We start from the raw sequence: 26,904 nt of genomic DNA on the forward strand, positions 1-26,904 counted from the left end.
ACTCTGCTGTAAACTTTAAATTGAGCGTTGTAAAATTTCTTCAGCATAGCTATGTGCAATTTTGCAAAGTTATTTCAGTTGTACATGGAGCTTTTTAGTCCATTGCAACCTTTTATTTCTATCTCCTCTGTTCTTCCTCCATAATGCTGGACAATTATTTTTCAAGTTGCTCCCTTTCAAAAGCTATTAAGGGTTTTACATCCAGGACGAATTACCCCAAGCAGAATTTTACCAGTTTTACTGAGATAGTTTTGAAGGTGGAACAGGGAGGAAAGTAAAGTAAGATATCCAGAGCATCATTTCAGTAGGCTACACCAAGTTTGCTTGTCCACCAGTGATTGATGGCCAATCTACGTATTTAAGGGTCAGTTCTGGGCAGATTGTTGCTAAGATGAATCCTGCACTATCCCTAAACAACCCATTCTGCCAGGGCCAAAGGCCAGTAGGTACCAGAAAGTAGGGACAAAAACAGAATTTTTTCCTCAGGGAAAGGGTCACTCGACGGGGAACATTAACTCTGATTTCTATCCACAGATGCTCTCAGACCTGAACTTTCCCAGCAACATCTATTTTTGTCTCTGATTTACAGCACCACAGTTCTTTCAGTTTTTATTAGGTTTCTGAAAGTAGTTTGCTGGTGATATTCTAGGAAAATGGTTCATTTTTAAAATGGTGAGGTGGCCTCTGAAGAGGTGAGGTGCCCTTACAGACTGCAGCACTTCCACTGATTGGGACTGCTATCCTTCTAAGGTTACAGGCCCTTTGATGCAGGAAATCTTCCCCTCAGGAAACCTGTTTGATCTGTTGTTGGCCTTAACTGGGAGTCACAAGTCGGATGCACCCCACCTTAAGGTTGCACCAGCAAATGAATGGTGCTGAATCATTTGTAAAGGGAATAACATCCTGCTCTTTAAGTGCTAACAAGCTCATGTGTTCTCTATGATTAATCAGAAGACAACCGTTGGTATGAAGCATCTGCAGCTGTTTAATTTCAAGAATCTCTCACTGGACCTTCTTTCCACACTCTGGAAACCTCCTGATTTGAATGCAATTGGTCGTGTACGCAAATTTTCCAAAACTCAGAAATGTTTTCCTTTCCTCTATTGTCTTTTACTAAAAGCAACATCTGTCAATAGTCACCACAACTGGTTGGCATTTTTAAAATACAATTTAATTTTTTAAAGTATTTTTTAATACACTAAAGGTAACTTGGTGCAGTTCCATTACAACTGAAAATAGGTTTAACATAATTAACATAAATCATTTAATCAGGATAAATCATTTCATAAATCAGATCTGCTCGGACATCTTCAACCTCTCCCTGCAGCAGGCCACTGTCCCTGCCTGTTTTAAGAGGGCCAACATCATCCCTGTGCCTAAAAAGGCTCATGCAGCATGTCTCAATGACTACCACCCAGTGGCCCTAACCTCGGTAATCATGAAGTCTTTGAAAGGCTGGTCATGGCATTAAGCAACTCCATTTTTTGGATTAGTGGTGCTGCCTCCCCACTACTCTTGTCCCACTCTAATTTGCCTATCGGACCAACATATCCATGTCAGATGCCAGATCACAGGACCTTCACTCCTCCCTAGAACAATGACACCAAGATCAGCTATGTAAGAATCTTACTCACTGACTACAGTTCAGCCTTCAACACTACTATCCCCTCAAGACTGGTTACCAAACTTAGTATCGTGGACTAAGCCCCATTCTCTGCAACTGGATCCTCAGTTTCCTGACCAACAGGCCTCAATCAGTGAAGATTGGGGACAATATTTCATCCTCACTAACACTCAACACTGGAGCCTCCCAGGGGTGAGTACTCAGCCCCTGACTGTACTCACTGTACACCTATGACTGCATCACCAAATACCAGACAAATTCGCTGATGACACCACCATAGTCATAGTCATTGAATCTCAGATGGCGATGAAACAGACTACAGACAGGAGGTGGAAGACCTGGAAAAATGGTGCACTAAGAACAACCTAGCTCTCAATGCCGACAAAACCAAGGAACTCATTACTGAGTTTCGGTGGGATGTTACTTATGCCCCTCGAAACATTAACAGCACAGAGGTGGAACGAGTAGAAAGTGTCAAGCTCCTGGGAGTGGTCATCCATAACAAGCTTTCTTGGACTCTTCATGTGGAAGTACTGATTACAAAGGCCCAACAACTTCTCTTCTTCCTCAGGCAGCTGAGGAAATTTGGCGAATACCCTTGCCAACTTCTATAGGTGCACTGTCGAAAGTATTCTGTCTGGATGTCTCAGTACCTGGCATGGCAACTGTTACATTCAAGAACGGAGACAGTTACAGAGAGTGGTGAACTCAGCCTGGATAATCACAAATACCAACCTCCCATCTATAGAATCCATCTACCGCTGTTAAGGAAAGGCCGCCAGCATTCTCAAAGATCCATCCCACCCTGGCAATGATTTTCTACAACCTCTACCATCGGGGAGAAGGTACAGAAGCCCGAACACACGCACCAGCCAGTTTCGAAACAGTTTCTACCCTACTGTTGTTAGAATACTGAATGGACTTACAAACTCTTAACATTCGCCTGAACCTGTGTTTTGGTTTTTGCCACTGTTTACCTATTATTTACTATCTATGCTATTTAACTATATGATCCGCCTGTATTGCTTGCAAGACAAAGCTTTTCACTGTGCCTCGGTACACATGACAATAAATTCAATTCAAATTCATCACAGTCTGTTTTGTTCTTAATGTAGAACACTCCACTATTATTATGGGTGTAAAGTTGAAAATCGCATGACACCAGGTTCTGGTCCAACAGGTTTATTTGAAAATACAAGCTTTCAGAGTACTACTCCTTCAACAGGTATCTAGCGTCCTATTTATAATTTCTGTGTCCTATGTATGCTGCCTCACTAGCTACGTGACCAAAGAGCAGCACTCCGAAAGCTTTTATTTTCAAATAAACGTGTTGGACTATAGCCTAGTGTCGTGTGATTTTCAACTTTGTCTACCCCAGTCCAACACCAGCACCTCCACATTTTGGGGGTAGTCAGCATTAAATCATAGAATAGGATCATAGACAGGAAGTGACTATATTTTAAATCACAGATTCCCTACAGTGTAGAAAGTGGCCATTTGGCCCATTGAGTCTGAACAGCATCCCACCCAGACTCCTACCCTATCCACATAATTCTGCATTTAGCAAACACTTTTCCACCTAACCTACAAATCCCTGGACACTATGGACAATTTAACATTGCCAATACATAACCAGCACATTTTTGGACTGTGGGAAAAAAAAAGTATCCGGAGGAAATCCACACAGACAGGGGAATAATATGCAAGCTCCACAGTCACCCAAGGCTGGAATTGAACCTGAGTCGCTGGCTTTAACTTGATACTAAATGAAAAATAAATTATATCCAAAGGTTTTTAAAGCATGTCTGCAAGTGTGCTTCTGCCCAAAAGCACCAGAATAATTTCTCGAGCATTCTCCAAAGCATGCAAGCACATGTAAATAGTGCAAAGTCCTAATGATGCTTGTACCATCTTGGAGACATGGTTGCTTTTGTGGACCTAGCTCAAATGTTTTAAGAAGTAGTGCAAAAGACCACAGAAACCTCTGATTTCTGCTAAATGGAGTTTACAAATTATTTTGTGATTTTTTGAGATGGCTTCGTTGAGTTCAAATGAATTGTGCTGGAAACAAAAGCACAATCTCTACAAAAACAATGAGAGCTGCACTTGCTAGGAATACATTTAAACATAGACCATATGATACAAACAAGATCAAAAACAGTCATTAGAAGAATAATTTCATTGGGATTTAATTAGAATAGTGAGAGCAGCAAGATTTTAAAAGACCTAAGGGCAACTTTTTCACACAGAGGGTGATGAGTGGATGGAATGAGCTGCCAGAGGAAGTGGAGAAGGCTGGTACAATTACATACAACATTATAAAAGGCACTGGATGGGTATATGAATAGGTGGGTTTGCACGGCTATGGGCCAAATGCTGGCAAGTGAGACTAGATTGGTTTTAGATATCTGGTTTGCATGGACGAGTTCAAATGAAGGATCTATTTCCATCAACCTGTACAACAGATGGTACTAAGTAATTCCCCATGGAGTTATCAGTTCAAATTCTGATCTTACAGATACCCTCAATCCACAAATATGCACAATGAGCTGGACTGTTTAATATTGATCAAGGAAACTTAAGCTATTATTTTTTCACATTCATAGATACAAGCAAGGAATCAAATCTAATATACTTAAATTTCTAAAAGACATCTGATAAGATGTCACACAAGAATCATTAAGTTGGAGGTAATATATTACAGCATTGGTTATAGATATTAAGCATGCAGGCTATGACTAGGAAATTGTCACAAGGATCAACAAAAGGGCATCATACAGTCAAAAACTCACACAGCACACAAACAGACCCTTTGACCATTCTATGCCAACCAACAAACCCCAAACTACATTATTCCCATTTGCCTGCTCTTGGTAATAGCCTATTATGCCCGGGCACTTTAAGTGCTCATCCAGATGCTTCTTAAATGTTGCAAACAGGACTTGCCTCCACTACCCTCTCAGACATCATGGTCCATTCTTGTACCACTCTCTGGGTTACATCTCATCAGGCCCTGGGAATTTATGCACCTGTAGTCCTGTCAAAATGTCGAATGTCGCCTCCTTATTAAGCTTAACTGAAGTCCCTGGTTACAGTGTCTTTTTCCTCTGTAATTGCAACTAAGTAGTATTCATTTAAGACCTCACCCACATCCTCAGATTCCATACACAGGGTGCCTCTTTGGCCTCTAACAAGTCCACACATTTTCTCCGGTAATCCTCTTACTCTTAATATACTTATAAAAGCTTTGGGATTTTCCTTAGTCCCATCTTTCAAAGATATTTCATGGTTTCTCTTTGCCCTCCTAATTTCCTTCTTGAGCAACCTCTTCACTGTCGATAGTTTTGAAGCTCCTTCCATGTTCTTACTGCATTGTACATCATTTCCTTCTTTTTCTTTATCAACTCACAACATCCGGGTTCCCTGGACTTGCTCCCCTTGCTGTTCAATCTTGGTCATGAATTTTCACTCTACTTTTTTTCCCAAAGAATCCCACTTCCCAATGAAGACTAATCTGCAAATAGCTGGCCCCAGGCTATGTTTGCCAGTTCCTGTCTAATGATATTGAAACTGGCCTTTCCCTAATTTAGATACTGAACTTTTGTACTATCATTATCCCTTTATCCCTTCCTAAAATGATTTTGAAACTTACAAAGTTATGGTCACTATCCCAAAATGCTGACTGAAACTTTAACCATGTGATGGGGCTGCATTCCAGATAAGGACATGCATTGCCCCATCTCGAGGAGGAACATTTAAGTATTGGCACAAAAAGCACTCCTGGATGCACTTTAAAAATTCAACCCTGTCTAATCCTTTCATACTGAGGCGATTCCCCCAGTTAATGTCAGCACATTTACAACTCTGTTACAACTATAACTCTGTTTCTCTCAACTTTCAGAGGTCTGTCTATGTTTTTGTAACTCTATCTCCTCTGAATGTTGTGAAGCTTGTAGTATAATACCAACAAAATAATCACCCCTTTTCATCTCTCAGTTCTACCCAGATGGCCTAATTTGAAGACCCTTGTAGAACATCCTCTCTCCTTACTGCAGTGATAGTTTCCTTTTCTCAATAATGCAGTGCCTCCACTTCTCTTACAACTCTCCATCATGCCTGTAAGTTCTATACCTGTGAATGTTGAGCTGCTACTTCTATCCTTCCTTCAACTTTGTGTTAGTGATTGCAAAAATAACATATTCCCACATGTTGATCTATACTCTAAGTTCATCTGTCTTATCAATCAAACTCCTTCCATTAAAGCAGATACAATTGAGTTTTCAATTGGACCTCCTATGTGCCTTATCCTACCTAACTCTTCTCTGCTGACTGGATTGTCCTAGCATTCCTTCTATATCTGATCGGACCCTGCTTCAGACTTTACACCTACTCTGCTCCCCATTCCCTTCCAAAATTAGTTTAAAACCTCACAGCAAGGATATCAGACTCACTCCAGTTTAGGGGCAACTTGTCTAGGAAGGCAGATGGCCTACCTATATTATTGCTCGACTATTAATCCCTAGACTCAGGTAATGTCCTATGGATCCGGTTTCAAATCCCGTCACAGCAAATGGTGGAATTTGAATTCAATACAATTCAGGAATTAAGAGTCTGACGATGACCATGAATTAATTGTCAATGGTTGGAAAAATCCATCTAATTCAATAATGTTCTTTAGGGAAGGAAACTGTCATCCTTACCTGGTCTGGCCTACATGTGAGTCCAGTCCCACAGCCAATATGGTTGACTCTTAAAATGGTCACTGGCAGTTTAGCAATCAGGAATGGGCAATAAATGCTGGCCTAGTCAGCGACATCCTCATCCCATGAATGAATTTTAAAAAGGTTTGTACAGGTCCCACCTACTCCAAAGTTTGTCCCAATGGTACAAGAAGAAGGTAGATAGGTTACTGTCAGGTGACAGAAAGGGAACCTGCAGGCAGTACAAGCGTCTCCTGTGGCAGTTAGCCTCAACCAAGTATACTGTTTTGGATACTGTTGGGGCAAGACGACTTACCAAGGGTAAGCAATGGGGCACAGGTCTCCGGCACTGAGTCTGTCCCTCTTGCTCAGAAGGGAAGGGGAAGAGGAGCAGAGCATCAGTCTTGGGGACTCCATACTTAGGGGGACAGATAGGAGATTCTGTGGGAACGAGAGGGATTTACGGTCAGTGTGTTGCCTCCCAGGTGCCAGGGTCCATGATGTCTCTGGTTGCGTTTTATGGATCCTTGAGGGAGAGGGGGAGCAGCCCCAAGTCAGGGTCCACAAAAGCACGAATGACATAGGTAGGAAGAGAGATGGGGATTTAAGGCAGAAATTTAGGGAGTTAGGGTGGAAGCTTAGAGCTAGAAGAAACAGTTTTCATCGCTGGTTTGTTGCCTGTGCCACGTGCTAGCGAGGCGAGGAATAGGGAGAGAGAGGAGTTGAACACGTGGCTACAGGGTTGGTGCAGGAGGAAGGGTTTTAGATTCCTGGATAATTGGGGCTCTTTCTGGGGTAGATGGGACCTCTACAAACAGGATGACTTCACCTGAACCAGAGGGGTAGCAATATCCCGGGAGGGACATTTGCTAATGCTCTTCGAGATGGTTTAAACTAATTCAGCGGGGGGAATGGGAACCTAAATTGTAGCTCCAGTATACAGGAGGTTGAGAGTAGTGAGGTCAGAAATAAGGTTTCAAGGTCGCAAGAGTTCACCAGCAAGTAAGAAGGTGGTTTGAAGTGTGTCTACTTCAACACAAGGAGCATTCGGAAAAAGGTGGTTGAACTTGCAGCATGGGTTGGTACCTGGGATTTTGATGTTGTGGCCATTTCAGAGACATGGATAGAGCAGGAACAGGAATAGTTGTTGCAGGATTTAGATGTTATAGTAAGAACAGAGAAGATGGTAAAAGAGGTGGAGGTGTGACATTGTTAATCAAGGACAGTACTACGGTGGCAGAAAGGGCACTTTGAGGATTCGGCTACTGAGTTTGAATGGGTTGAGGTTAGAAACGGGAAAGGAGAGGTCACCCCGTTGGGAGTTTTCTATAGGCCTCCGAATCAGTCCTGAGATGTAGAGGAAAGGATAGCAAAGATGATTCTCGATAGGAGCAAGGATGACAGGGTTGATGTTGTGGGGGACTTTAACTTTCCAAATATTGACTGGGAGTACTATAGTTCGAGTACTTTAGATGGGTCAGTTTTTGTTGAATGTGTGCGATAGGGTTTCCTCAAGAGGCCACATTGGGTTTGGTACCGGGTAATGAACACAGCCCACTGTTAGATTTGCAGCTGGGGAGCACTTTGGTGATAGTGACCACAATTCAAATTATGTTTACTTTAGCTATGGAAAGGGATAGGTATATACCATAGGGCAAGAGTTTTAGCTGAGGGATAGAAACTGCAGGGGATGGGCACAATTGAAATGAGGAGCTGATTCAAGGATCAGCTACTGTGTGTCCTTGATAAGTATGTACCTGTCAGGCAGGGTGGAAGTTATAAATGACCTGGATGAGGGCATAGAAGGATGGGTTAGTAAATTTGCAGATGACACTAAAGTCAGTAGAGCTGTGGATGGTGAAGGATGTTGTAGGTTGCAGAAGGGCATAGATAAGCTACAGAGCTGGGCTGCGAGGTGGCAAATGGAGTTTAATGCAGAAAAGTGTGAGGTGATTGACTTTGGATGAAGCAACAGGAATACAAAGTACTGGGCTAAAGGTAAGATTCTTGGTAGTGTAGATGAACAGAGAGATCTTGATGTCAATGATCTTTGAAAGTTACCACCCAGGTTGATAGGATTGTTGAGAAAGCATACGGTGTGTTAGCTTTTATTGGTACAGGGATTGAGTTTTGGCGACTTGAAGTTATATTGTAGCTGCACAAAACTCTGGTGTGGCCGCACTTGGAGTATTGCGCACAGTTCTGGTCACCATTTTATCGGAAGGATATGGAGGATATGGAAACTTTGGAAAGGGTTCAAAGGAGATTTACTAGGATATTGTTTGGTATGGAGAGAAGGTCTTATGAGGGAAGGCTGAGAGACTTGAGATTGCTTTCGTTAGAGAAGAAAATAAGATTGAGAGGTGACTTAATTGAGATATAAAAGATAATCAGAGGGTTAGCTAGGTTGGACAGTGAGAGCCTTTTTTCTCGGATGGCGATGGCTAGCACGAGGGGACATAGTTTTAAATTAAGGGGTGATGGATATAGGACAGATGTCAGAGGAGTTTCTTTACTCAGAGTAGTGGAGACATTGAACGACCTGCTTGCAACAGTAGTAGACTCGCTAACTTTAAGGGCATTTAAATGGTCATTGGTTAGACATATGGATGAAAATGGAACAGTGTAGGTTAGATGGGCTTCAGATTGGCGTAAGGGCTTGTATTGCATTGTAATGCTCTATGTTTTAATGATCCAAAAATCTAAAGCCTTCCTATACTATTCCTTTAGCCATGTGCTCATCTGACCTATCTTTTTTTCCCCACTAGTCAGCATGGCATAGCAGTGGAAGTTATCTGGAGATTACAACTTTAGAGGTCTTCCTCTTTATTCTACTACCCAACTCTCTAAACTTCTTGTTGCAGGATCGCATTTCTGTTTTTACCCAGGATGTCAGCACTAACACACACAATGACTGCCAGCTGATCACTCCAACCAACCCCCCCACCCCCCACCTTCTGAGCACCTTGCAGCTGCTCTGAGACATCTCTGACCCTGGCAAAAATGAGGCAGCATATCAGTCGAGAGTCCACAGAACCACCTGTCAGTTAAGATTACATTCATATAAAGATGAGAGCAATATGTCTAAGTTTGCCAATGACACAAAGGCTCTCCAACTGGAAGGACATGGGTAGCAGACAGCTGGGGATACCACTTAAGCTCCCTTCCAAGGCTCACATCATCCTGACTATACTGCTATTCAATCAGTCACTGGGTTAAAATTCTGAAATTCTCTGCCTAATAGCATTGTGGGTGTACCTAAATTACATAGAATGGAGCAGTTAAGAAGGTGACTCGCCACTATCTTGTCAGAGGCAAATAGGAATAACGAAGAAATGCTGACCTTAGCCTGAGACGCTTACATCTCAGTGTATAGGCATTCAGTGAAAAACAAAGTAGATTTTAAGTTCAGCTACAGAACACGGCACGGTGGCACAGTGGTTAGCACTGCTGCCTCAGCGCCAGAGACCGGGGTTCAATTCCCGACTCAGGCGACTGACTGTGTGGAGTTTGCACGTTCTCCCCGTGTCTGCGTGGGTTTCCTCCGGGTGCTCCGGTTTCCTCCCACAGTCCAAAGATGTGCAGGTCTGGTGAATTGGCCATGCTAAATTGCCCGTAGTGTTAGGTAAGGGGTAAATGTAGGGGTATGGGTGGGTTGCGCTTCGGCGGAGCGGTGTGGACTTGTTGGGCCGAAGGGCCTGTGTCCACACTGTAAGTAATCTAATCTAAAAAAAAACAATAGAAATTGCATTTCATAGTAACGCCTTCAATATGAAGTGCTTTGAAAGATTAGAAGTGTTTTGACACATTATACTACATATACAAGTCTTTGTAACGTTCAGTTGCTCTTGTTAAAAACATTACCACACTTCTCTGTTAATCTACATAATAGTTTTGATTCTATGTCATGAAGGTGAATTCATAGATCAACATAATATAAAACTACACATCTGCGAATCTGGAAATATGGAAGCAAACAGCGTGACATGAGAAACTCTGCATCTTCTGTAGACTTAATCATTATTAATAAGTGATTAATGGTGCATTTTTCAGGGTAAAGGATACAAGGTCACTTCCTAGATCACTGATGTCAATTGCAGGTGAAAAATAAAAACTTGTTTTCATATAAGAGCACTGTAGCTCCAACAGAGCATCACTAATGCAGATAGCCATCATCTCAAAATGCTGCTTCCTTTTTTACTACACTGATATAAAGTTGCTTCTCATTGCTGGGGCAATATGAAACCAAGAGCATCTGATGGAGGTATTTTATCTGATTATGTTTGAGATGCTGAAGGACAGCTTTTTAAATATTAAGTAAGGATGCTACATGAATGCATATTATTCTTGTGGTGCATTTATCTACAGATGTTTAATGGTCACAAAAGAGAAAATGAAATCCAGTTACCTATGCATCTGCGAGGCCAGCTTTGTCTTCAAGATCTTCAGCGTTGCTGCGGCACTTGTTGGATCAGATTCCTCATCATTCCTCCGTGGGCATGTGGGGCCAGACAATGGCATTACTCTCTTCACCGTTTCCTTAGTGTTTGTCAGTGGCTCCAGTCCTGCGGTTACATACAACATATAGAATAGCACTTCTGCTTGTAACAGGAATAAAGATTTGAATATGCACAAATAACTAATATTCATAGTGACAGAGTGTATTATAATTATTAATTTCTTCAAATAGTTATCAAGGTGTATGAAACAGTAAAGTACTACACGTTTGTTTAAAAAAAGGTTTAAGCACATGTTTAAGTAGGTTATCTAAACGAGTTAGGGGAACATATAGCTCTCCCACCTCATAGTTAAAAGACTGCATTTTTTGGCAGTAAGCCTCAAAGATGAAATATAGTTTTTGAATTCCACATCCACAGCTAATCAGTAGTAGTAGGGTGCTACATTTAGTAATTTGCAGAAATTAGAGAGAGATCCAAGGAAAGGCAGGTTTTGAAATCGATCACTATCAGGTGATCTTATTAGAAATGAAAAGTGAACATATGTTAGGAGAGAAGAACCAGACTCAATTGCATAAGCTTCAAGGTCATGTAAACAATTAAATCTCAAGACATTTTCTGACCAAGCTAAAACATGAACTGCAATTTAGAAAGATATCAGAAAATTCTAGTCCTCTGTGGAACTGCATCTTAATAGTTTGATAAGGGGAAAATTGAAGGGGTACAATTAGTTAGCTTCGTGCTGGGTTATATCAAAAAGAAGTTGCTACAAGCATTTCTGAGACAGTGAAATCTCGTGGAACGAAGTACCCAAAAGTTGTTTCTTGCAAAAATTATTTTTCTCCTTTATTTCCATATACAGCTCCATTTTGTTGTAAACTATGACCTCTGTAAAGAACTATAACAAACCAAAACCTTTTTGAAGTTGTTCAGTGTCACCTATTTGCCTGAAGGAATAACAAAGATAGAGCTAAAAAGATGAATCAATAACAGGAAATGGCAAGGCTGGGTCTGTGGCTGAAAGCTAGGCCACTGAATGCTGACATTATTGATTTTAGCAAGTTCACTAGGACTTGTAATTAAAATGTAAATTTGAGAAAGAGATTATGTCCTGACAGAAATCTTGGGATTAAGAAGAAGATAAAGGGCCTCAGCGGTGCAGAGAGAGAAAGAGAGAGAAGGAAGGTTTCCTCAGCTGTGAGGCTTTACCTTTACTTTAACAACATTAGATCGGCTCTGAAGTTTAATTGGTAAATTGTTCAGACAGATAATAGAAACTGCTGATAGAAGTTGAACCATGGAAAGCTCTTACGGACACTAATGCTTGTAAACTTTTTAACTCTTGACCTTCTGAATTTTGCTTAACCCTACCAAGTCAGCTTTTTGGAAATTGTTTTAACTTGCTGAGCAGAAAGCATGTATAGCCTTGTGTTGGAGGTAATCTATGAAATAAAATATTGAATGACTTTAAAAACTGATGCTTTAACTGAAATCAAGAGTACCACCAAATGGTTGCAGCACAGGGTGACATTTGGCCCAGCAAGTCAATGTCAGCTCTTTGAAGCACAAGTTAGGTAATCCCACTTCCCCCAACTTTCCGAGTACCCCTGCAGATTTTCTCAATTCAGGTGCTTATCCAAACTCTCTTTAGAAAGTCATTTTTGAATTTGTCTCCATCATTCTCTAAGAAGTGCATTTGAGGTCTTAAACATGTTTTTATGCAAGGAGGTTTCTCATTGCAATCAACTTAAAATTGGCGTCTTAACTCTCTGGCAAAGAGCACCATTTCTCTCTATCTAGAACCTCATTGTTTTGAGCACTCTATCAAACTTCCTCTCAACCATTTCTTCATTCAGGAGACTTAGTCTTTGTTTTTCTAATCTACCCAAGCAACAGAAATCTTTTTGCCATCTAGTAAATCTTTTCTAACTTATCTCTAAAGCCTTCAAATCAAATGTAATATCCCTAACTGGATACCACAGATGGAAGATTTCAGGTCCACATGAAGACAGGAACGAGTTGGAAGGACAGGAAAATTAGATGATTTCACATTGGGACAGATAACCAATGTTTTCGTCCTAATCAAGTTTGTTCTAGGTGAAAGGGCTGTGGATGACTTTCGTATTGTAAATTTCTCAGCTCCAGCCAAGCCAAATTATAGCAACTCATACAACAACTAAATTTGTGACGGCTGTCTGTCCGTTTTGGACTGGCTCTTGATCTGCATTAATTTGTGCATGATTGAGGGCATACGCATGGTGCTAGGGTGTCTGCTGAAGTCATTCCCAATCCTTGCCTTCAATCCCCAGCCTGACAGAATCCCCCAATACTACTTACCTTTGTCCTAGTTACTGTTTCAACCTAGGAGTGCTTTACCAGCAGCGGTCACAGTCCCTTTTTGTGGTGCTGCCAAGTTCTCAAACTGTTCACCTTTGATTGGTTGGCAGCTCGAGGCAAGCAGGACATTCTATTCTAGGGTCCTTATTTGGGATGAAGGCCTGATTGTGTCCACTTCAGTGCCCTACCTTCAAAGGGTCAGAGTAGATGGCTCCAGGAGGTCTACCAGCAGTTGTGGAGAGGAAGCAGAGTTAATGTTTCAGGTTCAGTGACCCTTCTTCAGATCTAGTCTGAAAAAGGGTCAATGAACCTGAACATTAACTTTGCTTTCGCTCCACGGATGCTGCCAGAATGCTGAGGTTTCCCAGCAATTTCTGTTCATGTTTCTAACATTCAACATCCACAGTTCTTTGATTCGTTTGTTTACTGAAGTGTTCTGTTGCTTTTGCAAGGTACTCACCTAAAAAAAGATGTAGCCAAATTCTCCACTTGAGTCAGTATCAGTATTTTTTACACAGATTCATCTTAACTTTTATTTTTAAACATCTCTATTTATAAATCCCAGGATTTTGTGAACTGTTTTAGCTATTTTCTGAACCTGCCCTGCCACCTTCAACAATTTGTACACATAAACTCCAGTACATATAAACACTGCTTAAGAATCCCTTAGAGATTTATTTTATGTGACAACATATGACCATACAAATTAGAAGGAATGCGTCACTCAGTCCCTTGAACTTGCTTTGCCATTCAATAAAATTCATTTTGCATTCCTGCCTGGCTCCAATAACCTCTGACTCTCTTGCCTATCAAGAATCTGTTTCTGCCTGAAAGATATTCAATGACTCTCTCCCTTAAAAGGTCATGGAAGCCAAGTTCCAAAGAATCACGATCCTCAAAAAAAATCTCATCTGTCTTCAGTGGACAAGCCTATATTTTAAATGGTGACCCAAAGTTCTAGATTCTCCAACAACAGGAAACATCCTTTTCTCATCCACCTTGTCGGAGGCCGTAAGGATCCTGTATGTTTCAATCAAGTCACCTCGAACTCTTCTAAACTCCAGCAGATATAAATCTCCCCTTTCAAACTTTCATCATTAATACCCTGGGAATGGGCAGATGGCTTTGCGTCTCAAACTTTCCCTGAACTGCTTTTGCCGCATTTATGCCATTCAATAATTCACTAATGTACAGTATCCCAGATGCAGGCTCATCAATGCCTGTATAACTGAGGCATAACCACCCTACATTTGGATTCAATTCTCCTTACAATAAACTATAACATTCCAAAAGCTTTCTTATCACTTGTGGACCCTGCACAGAACATAGAAAAGTAAAAGGAGTAGGATAGCTAGCCCTTCAAGCATGCTCTGCCTTTCAATCTGATCATGGCTGATGATTGAACTCAGTATCCTGTTCCTACCTTCTCCCCATACCTTTTAATCTCTTTAGCCTCAATAATTGCATTTAACTCCTTCCTGAAAACATGCATTGTTTTAGGCTCAACTATTTTCTGTGAAAGAGAGGACCTTAGATTCACCACTTTCTGGATGAAGAAAATTCTCCTCATCCAAGTCCTACACTTTGTCCATAAACTGTGACCTCTGGTTCTGAACTTCCTGATCATTGAGAACATCCTTCCTGCTTTTACTAACTAACCTTTCATGATTAATGCGCCAGGAAATGCAGATCCTTCTGCATCTCAAAGTTCTACAATCTCTCATTATTTAGAACACTTTTTTTATTCTTCCAAATGGACAATTTCATATTTTCCAATATTATATGCTATTTGCCAAAACTATGCCCACTCATCTAACCTGTCTGTACCCATTTGTAGCCTCATGTCCTCTTCACAACTTTTCGACATTCTTTGTCATCAAATTTAGCAACCATACAGATTTGAAGGCCACCGTGCCCTGATTTAAGAATATATTAAAATGTTTATTTGTTTGCGTTCCACCAGAGTATTAGTACTGGCAAAAAATGTCCATTTGAATATCTGTAGAATTACACATGGGAATAAATGGTTCCACTTAAATAAGGGGAGTAAATATTAGCAGCATTGGATTTGACATCCACTACATAACTTGCCCAGCTTTCCTGATAAAGGAAGGGAAAATTGTGTAGATTGGACAAATTCCTGTGACCTCATTTGAAATGCAAAATGTATACATGAATTTGCTGCAGTACTTCTAATAGGAGAGGATATACTTAAAAGTTTACCTGGACAACTCCCATTACAAATATAAACATAGAAATTTATAATGGATAAAGAGAAGTGTGAAGACAGACAAAAGACTTTTAATGTATCACTACTTTATAATCAGAGTTGTCAGGAACAGAGACAGTAGTATATTCCGAGGTTATATTTGTTTTGCACCTGAGAAAGCTCCTAATGCCTTTCAAAACATTTTCCGAAGTAAACCTTAAAATTATTTTAATATTTTTCCTTAAATTGCTGATACTCTATCACTGAACTAGTTGAAATTGTGATCTAGTTTTAATCTATTTAAAAATCTAAATTTCATTTATTGTACAATTTAGATTTATTTTAATACAAAAAGCAAATGTGAAATTATCAGCAATTTGAATATTTAAACTCTGGCTCTTGTTCAGGGTTCTGAACGTTGGTCAACAGAGAAAAATCACAAAGCAAGTCATCCCAGTTGGTTTTTCTTTGGCTGCATTCAGTATTCTGGCTTTACAACTTAATGCTGACTAAAAACTCAGCATGTGGAGAGTCACAACGAAATCCAATATTGTACTATTCCATATCATTGTATACAATAATCAACTTACTTGCAAAACTAGACAAAAAAAATCAAATGGTGAACTAGTTCAAATTATTTAGCTCCACTGCATTCATCTAATACTCGAGAAAAGTGATGATTCATCATGTGTACCCAGGTTAATGAGCTACTGAAATATGGGAAGCAGAGTAAAACTTAAGTCCAACATTACAAACCAGTGCATATCAATTAGAAGAGAGAAACCTGCTGGATTTTTCTATCCCCAATAAAGTTATAATGATGTACAGTGCAGTGTGATTCATTGTTACCCTGTCAATAAACAAAACATTTCATCTGAATCAAATGATTGGAAGTTTAAATTGCACTCCACACATGTAAGCATAAAATCTCAGTTGACACTGAAGTACAGTACTATGGGAGTGATTACACCTGAGGTGCGATCTTGCAGATAAGCCATTAGATTGTGACCCTGTTTGTCCTCTCAAAGAGGGGAAAAATGGAAAAAGGCAAGCAGAGAAGCTCCAACTGAAGCATCTTACTCTTCCGCCATCTCGTCTAAACATAAAGACCTTGGCCAATTACTGCTCCATCACTCTGCACCTGATTATCAGTAAAGTATTGAAAGGGGTCATCAACAGTGCAATCAAGCATCACATGCTTTGCAATAACCTGCGTGGTGATGCTCAGTCCAGGTTCTGTCAGGGCCCACTCAGCTGTTGACCTCATTACACACTTCATTCAAGAACAAAAAAAGAGTGAGGAGAGAGTGACTGCCCTCGAGATTAAAGAATATGGCATCAAGGAGCCCGAGCAAAATGAAAGTCAAGGGGAAAATTCTCCTCTGGTGAAGCCACACCTACCACAAAAGGAAGATGGCTGTGGTTGTTAGAGATCAGTCATCTCAGCTCCAGGACAAGTCAGGAGTGTGATATTCCCTGATAATTGCACAATGTTCTTCATAGGTGTGGTTCTTCAAATATTGAAACGGTTCCTGGCCAAATGCAACAAGATCTGGATCAAATATTCAGGTTTTGACCGACAAGTGGAAATTTGTGCCACACAAGTGTCAGGCAATTACCATCTCCATTAAGAGACAATGTAACTGCTTTCATAGCGTAGGATCTTAGAGCAGGATAAAAGGCTGGCACAATATTGAAGACCGAATGGCCTGTATTGTGCTGTACTGTTCTGTGCTGCATATTTAATAGCATTGCCATCATTGAATATACCGCTATCCCCATTCTTGGGGTTACCATTGACCAGAAACTCAACTGGACTAGCTTCTGACTGGCAACACATCCACAAATATTCATTCCCTCCAACTGATGCTCAATTGCAGTATGATGTACCATCGATATGATGCATTGCAGAACTCCACCAAGTCCTTACTCAGCATATTCCAAACCTGTGACGACTACCATCTAGAAGGAAAAGGGCAGCAGATACAGAAGAACAACACCATCAACACCTGCAAATTCCCCTCCAACCCACTCACCAGCCAGATTTCGAAATATATCGCTGTTCAATGTCACTAGGTCAAACTCCTGAAACTCTCTGCCTAACAGCATTCAGATGTATCTACACAAACTGGACTGCAGCTTACCACCATCTTTTCAAGGTCAATTAGGAATGGACAATCAATACTTTCACAGCCAGCAAGATCCCATGAATAAATAAAAATCAATTTGGAAAATAGATGGTATGTTAGCCTTTACTGCAATAGGATTTGAGCACAGAAGCAAGGAAGCTTTGCTTCAATTTGTACAGAACACCAGTGAGACTGCTGCTTGAGTACTGTACGCAATTCATGTCCCCTTGTCGAAGGGAGAATACGCTTGTTTGCAAGAGAGTGTAGTGGAAATTCAACAGACCGATTCCTGAGACGGTAGAACTGCTCTATGAGGAGAGATTTAGGAGACTGGGCCTGTATTCCCTTGCATTTAAGATGATGAGAATGAATCTCAAAAATTTATTAAAGGACTAGACAGAATAGATGCAGAAAGGAAGTTCCCCTAGCTGTGTGGTCTAGCCCAGAAGATACAGTCCCAGAAAAATACCCAGTAAGTAAATGACAGCAATTAATCAAGTCTAAATAAAAATGAACTCCATTTAGGAGTGGCATGTGCAGCAATGTCTTCATACATAGGGTTGTGAATCTTTGGAATTCTCTACCCCAGAGGGCTGTAGAAGCTTAGTCATTAAATAAATTCAAGACAGAAATTGGTAAGTTGTTAATTACAAATAACATCAAAGTAGATGGGAATGGTGAGAGAATTAAGTTGGATGATCAGTCATGGTTTTGAATGATGAAGCAGGCCAGAATGGCTGAATGGTCTACTGCTTCTATGTTCCTACACTCCTACCTGGTTGAATTCATATCAATGAATTTGGAAAAGCATTGCATAAGTCCATCAACTGCTGCAGTCTTTTCCTTTTAGCAAAGGCCACATCACTGATATATATGTGATGTCACAGACTTTTATATTTCCATTAAAATAAGCACCTACATGCTGCAAAGAAAGTTTATCACTGGAAGGAGAGCTGAACAGTTGAGTTGGTACTGGAGTTAGGATGTTACGTTTGGGTTTGCAGAGGTAGCTGGGGCAGGGAGAAACACATTCAAAAGACAAAGTTATTGGATGTTTGTCAGGGAGTATCACAAGATGTTTATTTGTTATAATGAATGGGTTTTCAAATAACTTGGTAATCACTTCCTCAGTCATCACTGGCAGATTAAGTACACAGCTGATCACCTTATTGCTTAATAATGGGGCTTTATTTACTTAGCTGTGGGAGAGTATGCTTAAAAGTGGTAGCCAGCAGCTGCATAAACTCACCATACTCCTCCCGAAGGTGCTCCAGAATGTGCGGCTCATAACCTTCCTTCTCTGGAACTTCAACAAAATCATCGTCATCGTCATCATCTTCCTCATCGGTCCCTTTCATCTGTCGAAGCAAATCAAAAGAAAACCTGTCACTATCGCTGACCTGTGAAACATCCTAATTATACTCTTCGGAAATGACAGGAGCACTTAACTTTCTCAGTGAGTAAATGACAGCAATCAATCAAGTCTGAATAACAATGAGCTGCGGACCTGAAAATTATTTTTGTATAGAATCTACCCAGGAATTTATGAAAGGTGAAACACAACCCAAGGTTTAGGGTGTTATGGCTTTCAGCTTGCACACTGCACATCAAACACTAAACAGAATTTATGCGTTTTAATTTTCTAAAAGGTGCAGTCGGAGGCGATGTAGTGCTACAATGCATAACATATAATGTCCTTTTTAATAAATGCAAGAAATTCCACCATTTTCACTGTTTACCATTTTTCAAAATATGAAGTAAAATTAGGATATTTAGTCATAAAGAAACTAATCGTGCACTTCTCACTAGAGAGGATAAAGCTCAAAAAAAGGCTGATTTATCCTGAAAAGCATATCTCCTAGAATAGAAATAAAAGAATAGGCCTTCCTTTTTTTTTGTTTTATATATATTTACTGTGTGGATTTCAAAACTGCTGCATGCAGGTAACAATTGACCATCAATATATCCCCAGTAAAGGAAACACCTTGGCCAAGAAGGCCCAGTTTACCCATATACATTATACGAAAATAAGGGTATTTAGAGTTAGATGTTGTGTGGAGGTGAAATTGGCCACCAGTAAAACAAATCGGCAACTGTGAATATGTAATCAGGACTGTAGTTCATTCAAATTTTGTTTCAATCAAAACAGAGGTGCAAATTTGCCACAGTTTATGCCCAGGGCAAATCAAAATCTTCCACGATTTGGTCACCTTCCAGTCACCTCAAAATTCTTTGCAAAATTCATTTATTTTGGAAAATGCCCTGTTCTTATATAGCCAAAATAATTATGTAAAATAACAATACCTATGCCATATAAGAGAGGGCTCAGAAAAGATTTGTTAGGTTTGTTTTAGGGTGAGGGACTTTGGCTACGTGGATAGACTGCAGATGATGGGGCTGCTTTCCTTGGAGAGAAGGATGAGAGAAAATTTAATAGTAATATTTGATGGGGAATGTTAGTGGAAGAAGGACTGTAATTTAAAGACAAGAGGCAAAGAAACAATGGGGAACTGATGAAAAGTTATTGAAACTAGTATTTTATATTAATTAGAGTGAAGGGGACAGATTCAATTGTAACTAAGAACATAAGAAATAGCATGAATAGGCCATTTAGCCTCTCATGTCTGTCCTGCCATTCTTCAAGTCTGTAGCCTCCTTCTGTGTCAGTTCAGCATAATCTTCAACTCCATGGTATTTCAAATACATATCCACCTGCTCTTTAAATACTTTGTCATCTCCCTTCCATAACCATTTAGGGTACATGATTTCAGACATTCACTACCCTCTCGGAGAACAAATCATTTGCATCTCAATTTTAAATGAGTGATTCCTTAGTTGGTAACTATGAAAAAGATTGTTCAAGTTTTCCCTATGAGTGGAAACATCTTCTCAACATCCACATTGTTAAGCCCCAGCAGAATGTTGGATGATGAAATAAGATCACTCCTCATTGCCTGCAGTACTCCAGCAGAACTCTGAACAACAATGTCCAGTTGTAAGACGACTTTATTTTTAAATGCCAATCCCCTAGCATAGAGTCACAGAGTCATAGAGATGTACAGCATGGAAACAGACCCTTCGGTCCAACCCGTCCATGCCGACCAGATATCCCAACCCAATCTAGTTCCACCTGCCAGCATCTGGCCCATATCCCTCCAAACCCTTACTATTCATATATCCATCCAAATGCCTCTTAAATGTTGCAATTGTACCAACCTCCACCACATCCTATTGCAGCTCATTCCATACATGTACCACCCTCTGCGTGAAAAAGTTGCCCCTGAGGTCTCTTTTATATCTTTCCCCTCTCACCCTAAACCTATGCCCTCTAGTTCTGGACTCCCTGACCTCAGGGAAAAGCCTTTGCGTATTTACCCTATCCATGCCCCTCAATTTTGTAAACCTCTATAACGTCTCCCCTCAGCCTCCGACGCTCCAGGGAAAACAGCCCCAGCCTGTTCAGCCTCTCCCTGTAGCTCAGATCCTCTAACCCTGGCAACATCCTTGTAAATCTTTTCTGAACCCTTTCAAGTTTCACAACATCTTTCCAATAGGAAGGAGACCAGAATTGCACACAATATTCCAACAGTGGCCTAACCAATGTCCTGTACAGCCGCAACATGACCTCCCAACTCCTATATTCAATACTCCTGTCCACTACACCTCCAATTTTGGTGTCATCTGCAAACTTACTAATTGTATCTCTTATGCTCGCATCCAAATCATTTATGAGGAGAAAGTGAGGACTGCAGATGCTGGAGTACCAGAGTTAAAAAATGTGGTGCTGGAAAAACACAACAAGCCAGGCAGCATCCGAGGAGCAAGAGAATCGACATTTCGGGCATAAGCCTGATTCCTGAAGAAGGGCTTCTGCCCGAAATGTCGATTCTCCTGCTCCTCGGATGCTGCCCGGCTTGCTGTGTTTTTCCAGCACCACATTTTTGAACTTCAAATCATTTATGTAAATGACAAAAAGTAGAGGATCCAGCACCGATCCTTGTGGCACTCCACTAGTCACAGGCCTCCAGTCTGAAAAACAACCCTCCACCACCACCCTCTGTCTTCTACCTTTGAGCCAGTTCTGTATCCAAATGGCTAGTTCTCCCTGTATTCCATGATATCTAACCTTGCTAATCAGTCTCCCATGGGGAACCTTGTCAAACGCCTTACTAAAGTCCATATAGATCTCATCTACTGCTCTGCCCTCATCAATCTTCTTTGTTACTTCTTCAAAAAACTCAATCAAGTTTGTGAGACATGATTTCCCATGCACAAAGCCTTGTTGACTATCCTGAATCAGTCCAGCAATAAAGATCAAAATTCCATTTCCCTTCTTAATTACACCCTGCAGCTTTCATGGGTGTTTCATGGATAAAAACACCCACATCCCTCTGTACTGCACTTGTTTGGTCTCTCTCCATTCAAATAATACACTGCCTTTTACCAAATACATTGTGACATTAAACTCCATCTGCCAAGTTTATGCCCACTCACTCAAACAATCTATATTCCTTTGCAAATTCCTCATGTCCTCATCATAACATGCGATCTGAAAGGGAAAAACTTGCAGTGCAACAGCATATAGGCAGAGAGCAGATTAGGTGAGTCCTTCTCACAGAGAGCCAAATGACTGCTTTCTGTGATGGAGCAATTCTATGATTATTGTACATCAGGGAAACTACAACTAAATGATGCTGATGAGCAGTGCAATAAAATTGCCCAATACAAAAAGAAAGCAAAAAAGTGCTGAAAACTTTGCACAATCATTAGAGCACATTAGGACAGAATGAAGTGAAATATATTCTCTCTCTATTTAAAGGCAGATTATCAGAATGATATCATTTTGTTAAACTTCTTTTGATCTTTATTGCTGGACTGATTTGGGATAGCTTTTTGTTAAAATGCTGCAAAAACACTAAAATGCATCAAAATGCATTTAAATGTTTTACTGTACTTAATTTTATTGAAATAAAACCAATGAATTACTCATCGCTGTATCATCAGAGCAAATTAAGCTAAAGGAAATGGCTATTCTAAATATTTGAATGGTTGAAAAAACTTGCTTCCCTATACATTTTGTTTTGCGTAAAATCTTAATAGAATCATAAAATAAATTCTCCATGGTCTAATTAATTTGGGAGGCAATCTCAATTACTTCCCACCCAGGAAATCAGTTTTGCTCTGTCTTAAATAAGTGTCTGTTACACTCTAAAAAATGATGTTATAAGGCATCCTTAGACAAGTGAACTCTAAAACTTCATTTGTCATTCTGCAGGCTTGATGGCTATGCATTTAAAAACCCATTCTATCTTATAAACTAAAAATTAAATGTACTCAGCTGTGATAGTCGTCATTGCATCTGCTATTTATATGCTAATATCCTTTCGAGAAGGTCCTGCAAATTATAGCACTCAAGTCAGGTGCAACTACCCTCAACCTCTAACAATACAAAAAAAATTCAAAAGATTTGTGGCAAAGACTTGTAAAATCACAACTAACTTGCATTGTTGTTCTCTGACAATTTCAGCTTACATTTATAGAGACATACCTAACTGACAAATAATGAGTCAATAATAAATGAGAAAGTATGTACAATCATAGCTCACAAGAATTTTTTTTAAGCAATAGTCAGGTTTAAAGTCAAGTTAAATGCAAGACTGTGATACTAAATGCTTATTAGAATTCTTGGAAAATATTTAAATTGATACCATAATGTGTGAAAATATTTTGGGCTACAGTTATGCCTGTTTTTATAGGTTAGTTTATTAATTTTACTGCAGTTTTGATGGAAAACAATGAAAGATTAAGAACCTAACTGAAATAAACAAGTACACAACAATTCTGAGCTCATGCTTTTCTATGATACAACTACATCTTGCTTTAATAGAACAAGGTCATAGCAGTTAGCTGGAATTTATTCAGAGGAGATTAGCTCTTTACCAGCAATTTTCATAATAATTGAAATCTAAAATGTTAATTTATGCAAGTTAAAAGTTCATTTTCTCAGTGCCACCCAAAATACACTGCTGGTGGTAAATAATTTTCCATATTTTAAATGAAGGATAGCTAGTTCTTTAAATGTCTTGATGACAAAATAAATGCTAAATAGCCAGGAATAGTGCAGGTCCAACTGGGCACAAAGGAGAAGGCATATTGATAATTAAAATGTCACAAACGGGAAGAAACACAAAAAAGGTTACCCCCTTAAATTTAGAGGACTAAAGTGCAAAAAAAACCAGAAAAATTTTGCTACAAGAACACAAAACCTCAACAGCATTTCTGGGTACTCCATCCTTTTCAGTATATATTGGCCTCACAGAGAACGAAGTGTAATTGGGCAGAAAAATCTTGGATTCTAAAGGTTAAGTAGCAAATTGAGATGACAAAATCAGGGCCGTATTCCCGAGAATTTAAAATAATAAGTGTTGATTTGAGTGACGGTTTCCAAGGTATTAAAAGTATTGGATAGGGTAGCTCAGAGAAACAATTTCTACAAGTTGAGAATCTTGGACTGGAGAGACAGAGTCATAGAGATGCATAGTACGGAAACAGACCCTTCGGTCCAACTCATCCATACCGACCAGATATCCCAACCCAATCTAGTCCCACTTGCCAGCATCTGGCCCATATCCGTCCAAACCCTTCCTATTCATTTACCTGTGAGATGCCTTTTAAATATTGCAATTGTACTAGCCTCCACTACTTCCTCCCATACACGTACCACCTGCTGCATGAAAAAGTTGCCCCTTTGGTCTCTTTTATATCTTTCTCCTCTCACACTAAACCTACGCCCTCTAAACCTCCCCCATTCCAGGGAAAAGACTTTGTCTATTTATCCTGGCCAGGCACCTCATCATTTTATAAAACTCGAAAAGGTTTATAGCCTCCGATGCTCCAGGGAAAACAGACCCAGCCTATTCAACCTCTCCCTATAGCTCAAATCCTCCAACCCTGGCAACATCCTTGTAAATCTTTTCTGAACCCTTTCAGGTTTCACAACATCCTTTCAATAGGAAAGAGACCAGAATTGCATGCAATATTCCAACAGTGGCCTAACCAATATCCTGCACAGCCACAACATGACCTCCCAACTCCTGTACTCAACACTCTTGACCAGTAAACGAAAGCATACCAAATGCCTTCTTCACTTTCCTATCTACCTGCGACTCCACTTTCAGGGAGCCATGAACATGCACTCCAAGGACTCTTTGTTCAGCAACACTTCCTTATTATACACTTACCATTAAATGTACAAGTCCTGCTAAGATTTGCTTTCCCAAAATGCAGCACTTCACATTTATCTGAATTAAACTCCATCTGCCACTTCTCAGCCCACTGGCCCTTCTGATCAAGATCCCGTTGTAATCTGAGGTAACCTTCTTTGCTATCCACTACACCTCCAATTTTGGTGTCATCTGCAAATTCACTAACTGTACCTCTTATGCTCACATCTAAATCATTTACATAAATGACGAAAAGTAGAGGATCAAGCAACAATCCTTGTCTCAGGCCTCCAGTCTGAAAAACAACAGTCCACCACCACCTGTCTTCTACCTTTGAGCCAGTTCCGTATCCGAATGGCTACTTCTCCCTGTATTCTGTGAGGTCTAACCTTGCTAACCAGTCTCCCATGGGGAACCTTGTCGAAAGCCTTACTGAAGTCCATATAGATCACGTCCACCGCTCTGCCCTCATCAATTCTCTCCGTTACTCCTTCAAAAAACTCAATCAAGTTTGTGAGACATGATTTCCGAGGCACAATGCCATGTTGACTATCCCTATTTCATTCCTTGCCTTTCCAAATACATGTACATTCTGTCCCTCAGGATTCCTTCCAACAACTTGCCCACCGCCGACGTCAAGCTCACTGGTCTATAGTTCCCTGGTTTGTCCTTACATAGAACATAGAACAATACAGCACAGAACAGGCCCTTTGGCCCTCGATGTTGCACCGACCTGTAAACTATTTTCAACATGTCCCCCTACACTATCCCATCATCAACCATGTGCTTATCTAAGGATTGTTTAAATCTCCCTTCTTAAACAGCAGCACCCCTTTTAAACAGTGGCACCACGTTAGCCAACCTCCAGTCTTCCGGCACCTCATCTACGACTATCGATGAAACAAATATTTCAGCAAGGGGCCCAGCAATCACATCCCTAACTTCCCACAGAGTTTTAGGGCACACCTGATCAGGTCCTGGGGATTTATCCACTTTTATGCATTTCAAGACATCCAGCACTTCATCCTCTGTAATATGGACATTTTGCAGATGTCACCATCTATTTCCCTACATTCTATATCTTCCATGTCCTTTTCCACAGTAAACACTGACGTAAAATACTCATTTAGTATTTCCCCCATCTCCTGCAGCTTCACGCAAAGGCCACTTTGCTGATCTTTGAGGGGCCCTATGCTCTCCCTAGTTACCCTTTTGTCCTTAATGTATTTGTAAAAACCCTTTGGATTCTTCTTAACTCTATTTACCAAAGCGATCTCATGTTCCCTTTTTGCCCTCCTGATTTCCTTCTTGAATGTGCTCCAACTGCTTTTATACTCTTCTAAGGATTCACTCGATCTATCCTGTCTAGACCTTACATATGCTTCCTTCTTTTTCTTAGCCAAATCCTCAATTTCTTTAGTCATCCAGCATTCCCTATACCTACCAGCCTTTCCTTTCACCCTAACAGGAATATACTTTCTCTGGATTCTCGTTATCTCATTTCTGAAGGCTTCCCATTTTCTAGCCATCCCTTTACCTGCAAACATCTGCCTCAATCAGCTTTTAAAAGTTCTTGCCTAATAATGTCAAAATTGGCCTTCCTCAAATTTAGAACTTCAACTTTTATCTGGTCTATGCTTTTCCACCATTATTTTAAAATCTAATAGAATTATGGTCGCTGGTCCCAAATTGCTCCCCCACTGACATCTCAGTCATCTGCTCTGCCTTATTTCCCAAGAGTAGGTCAAGTTTTGCACCTTCTCTAGTAGGTACATCCACATATTGAATCAGAAAAAATTCTTGTATACACTTAAGTTCCTCTCCATCTAAACCCTCAACACTATGGCAGTCCCAGTCTATGTTTGGAAAGTTAAAATCCTTATTATTTTTACAGATAACTGAGATTCCTTTCCAAATTTGTTTCTCGATTTTCCTCTGACTATTACGAGGTCTATAATAAAATCCCAATAAGGTGATCATCCCTTTCTTATTTCTCAGTTCCACTCAAATAACTTCCCTGGATGTATTTCCGGGAATATCCTCCCTCAGTACAGCTGTAACGTTATCCCTTATCAAAAACGCCACTCTCTTTCCTCTCTTGCCTCCCTTTCTGTATCTCCTGTAGCATGTGTATCCTGCAACATTAAGCTGCCAGTCCTGTCCATCCCTGAGCCATGTTTCTGTAATTGCTGAGATACCCCAATCCCATGTTCCTAATCATGCCC

General features: G+C 40.3%; 1 protein-coding gene across 4 annotated transcripts in view; it reads right to left on the minus strand.

Annotated features, from left to right (window-relative positions):
• uvssa (UV-stimulated scaffold protein A) overlaps window positions 1-26,904 on the minus strand; it is a 109,435-nt gene that overhangs the window by 44,498 nt on the left and 38,033 nt on the right. For all 4 annotated transcript variants that reach the window (XM_043708333.1, XM_043708245.1, XM_043708421.1 and 1 more), the window contains exons 8-9: window positions 18,706-18,814; window positions 10,733-10,889 (exon numbers count right to left, since the gene is read on the minus strand). In XM_043708333.1, coding sequence (XP_043564268.1) covers window positions 10,733-10,889; window positions 18,706-18,814 — 266 coding nt within the window. The remainder of the gene's footprint in view (window positions 1-10,732; window positions 10,890-18,705; window positions 18,815-26,904) is intronic.

The sequence above is a fragment of the Chiloscyllium plagiosum genome, chromosome 1 (genome assembly GCF_004010195.1).
Source record: "Chiloscyllium plagiosum isolate BGI_BamShark_2017 chromosome 1, ASM401019v2, whole genome shotgun sequence".
In the NCBI taxonomy this organism is placed as follows: Eukaryota; Metazoa; Chordata; class Chondrichthyes; order Orectolobiformes; family Hemiscylliidae; genus Chiloscyllium; species Chiloscyllium plagiosum.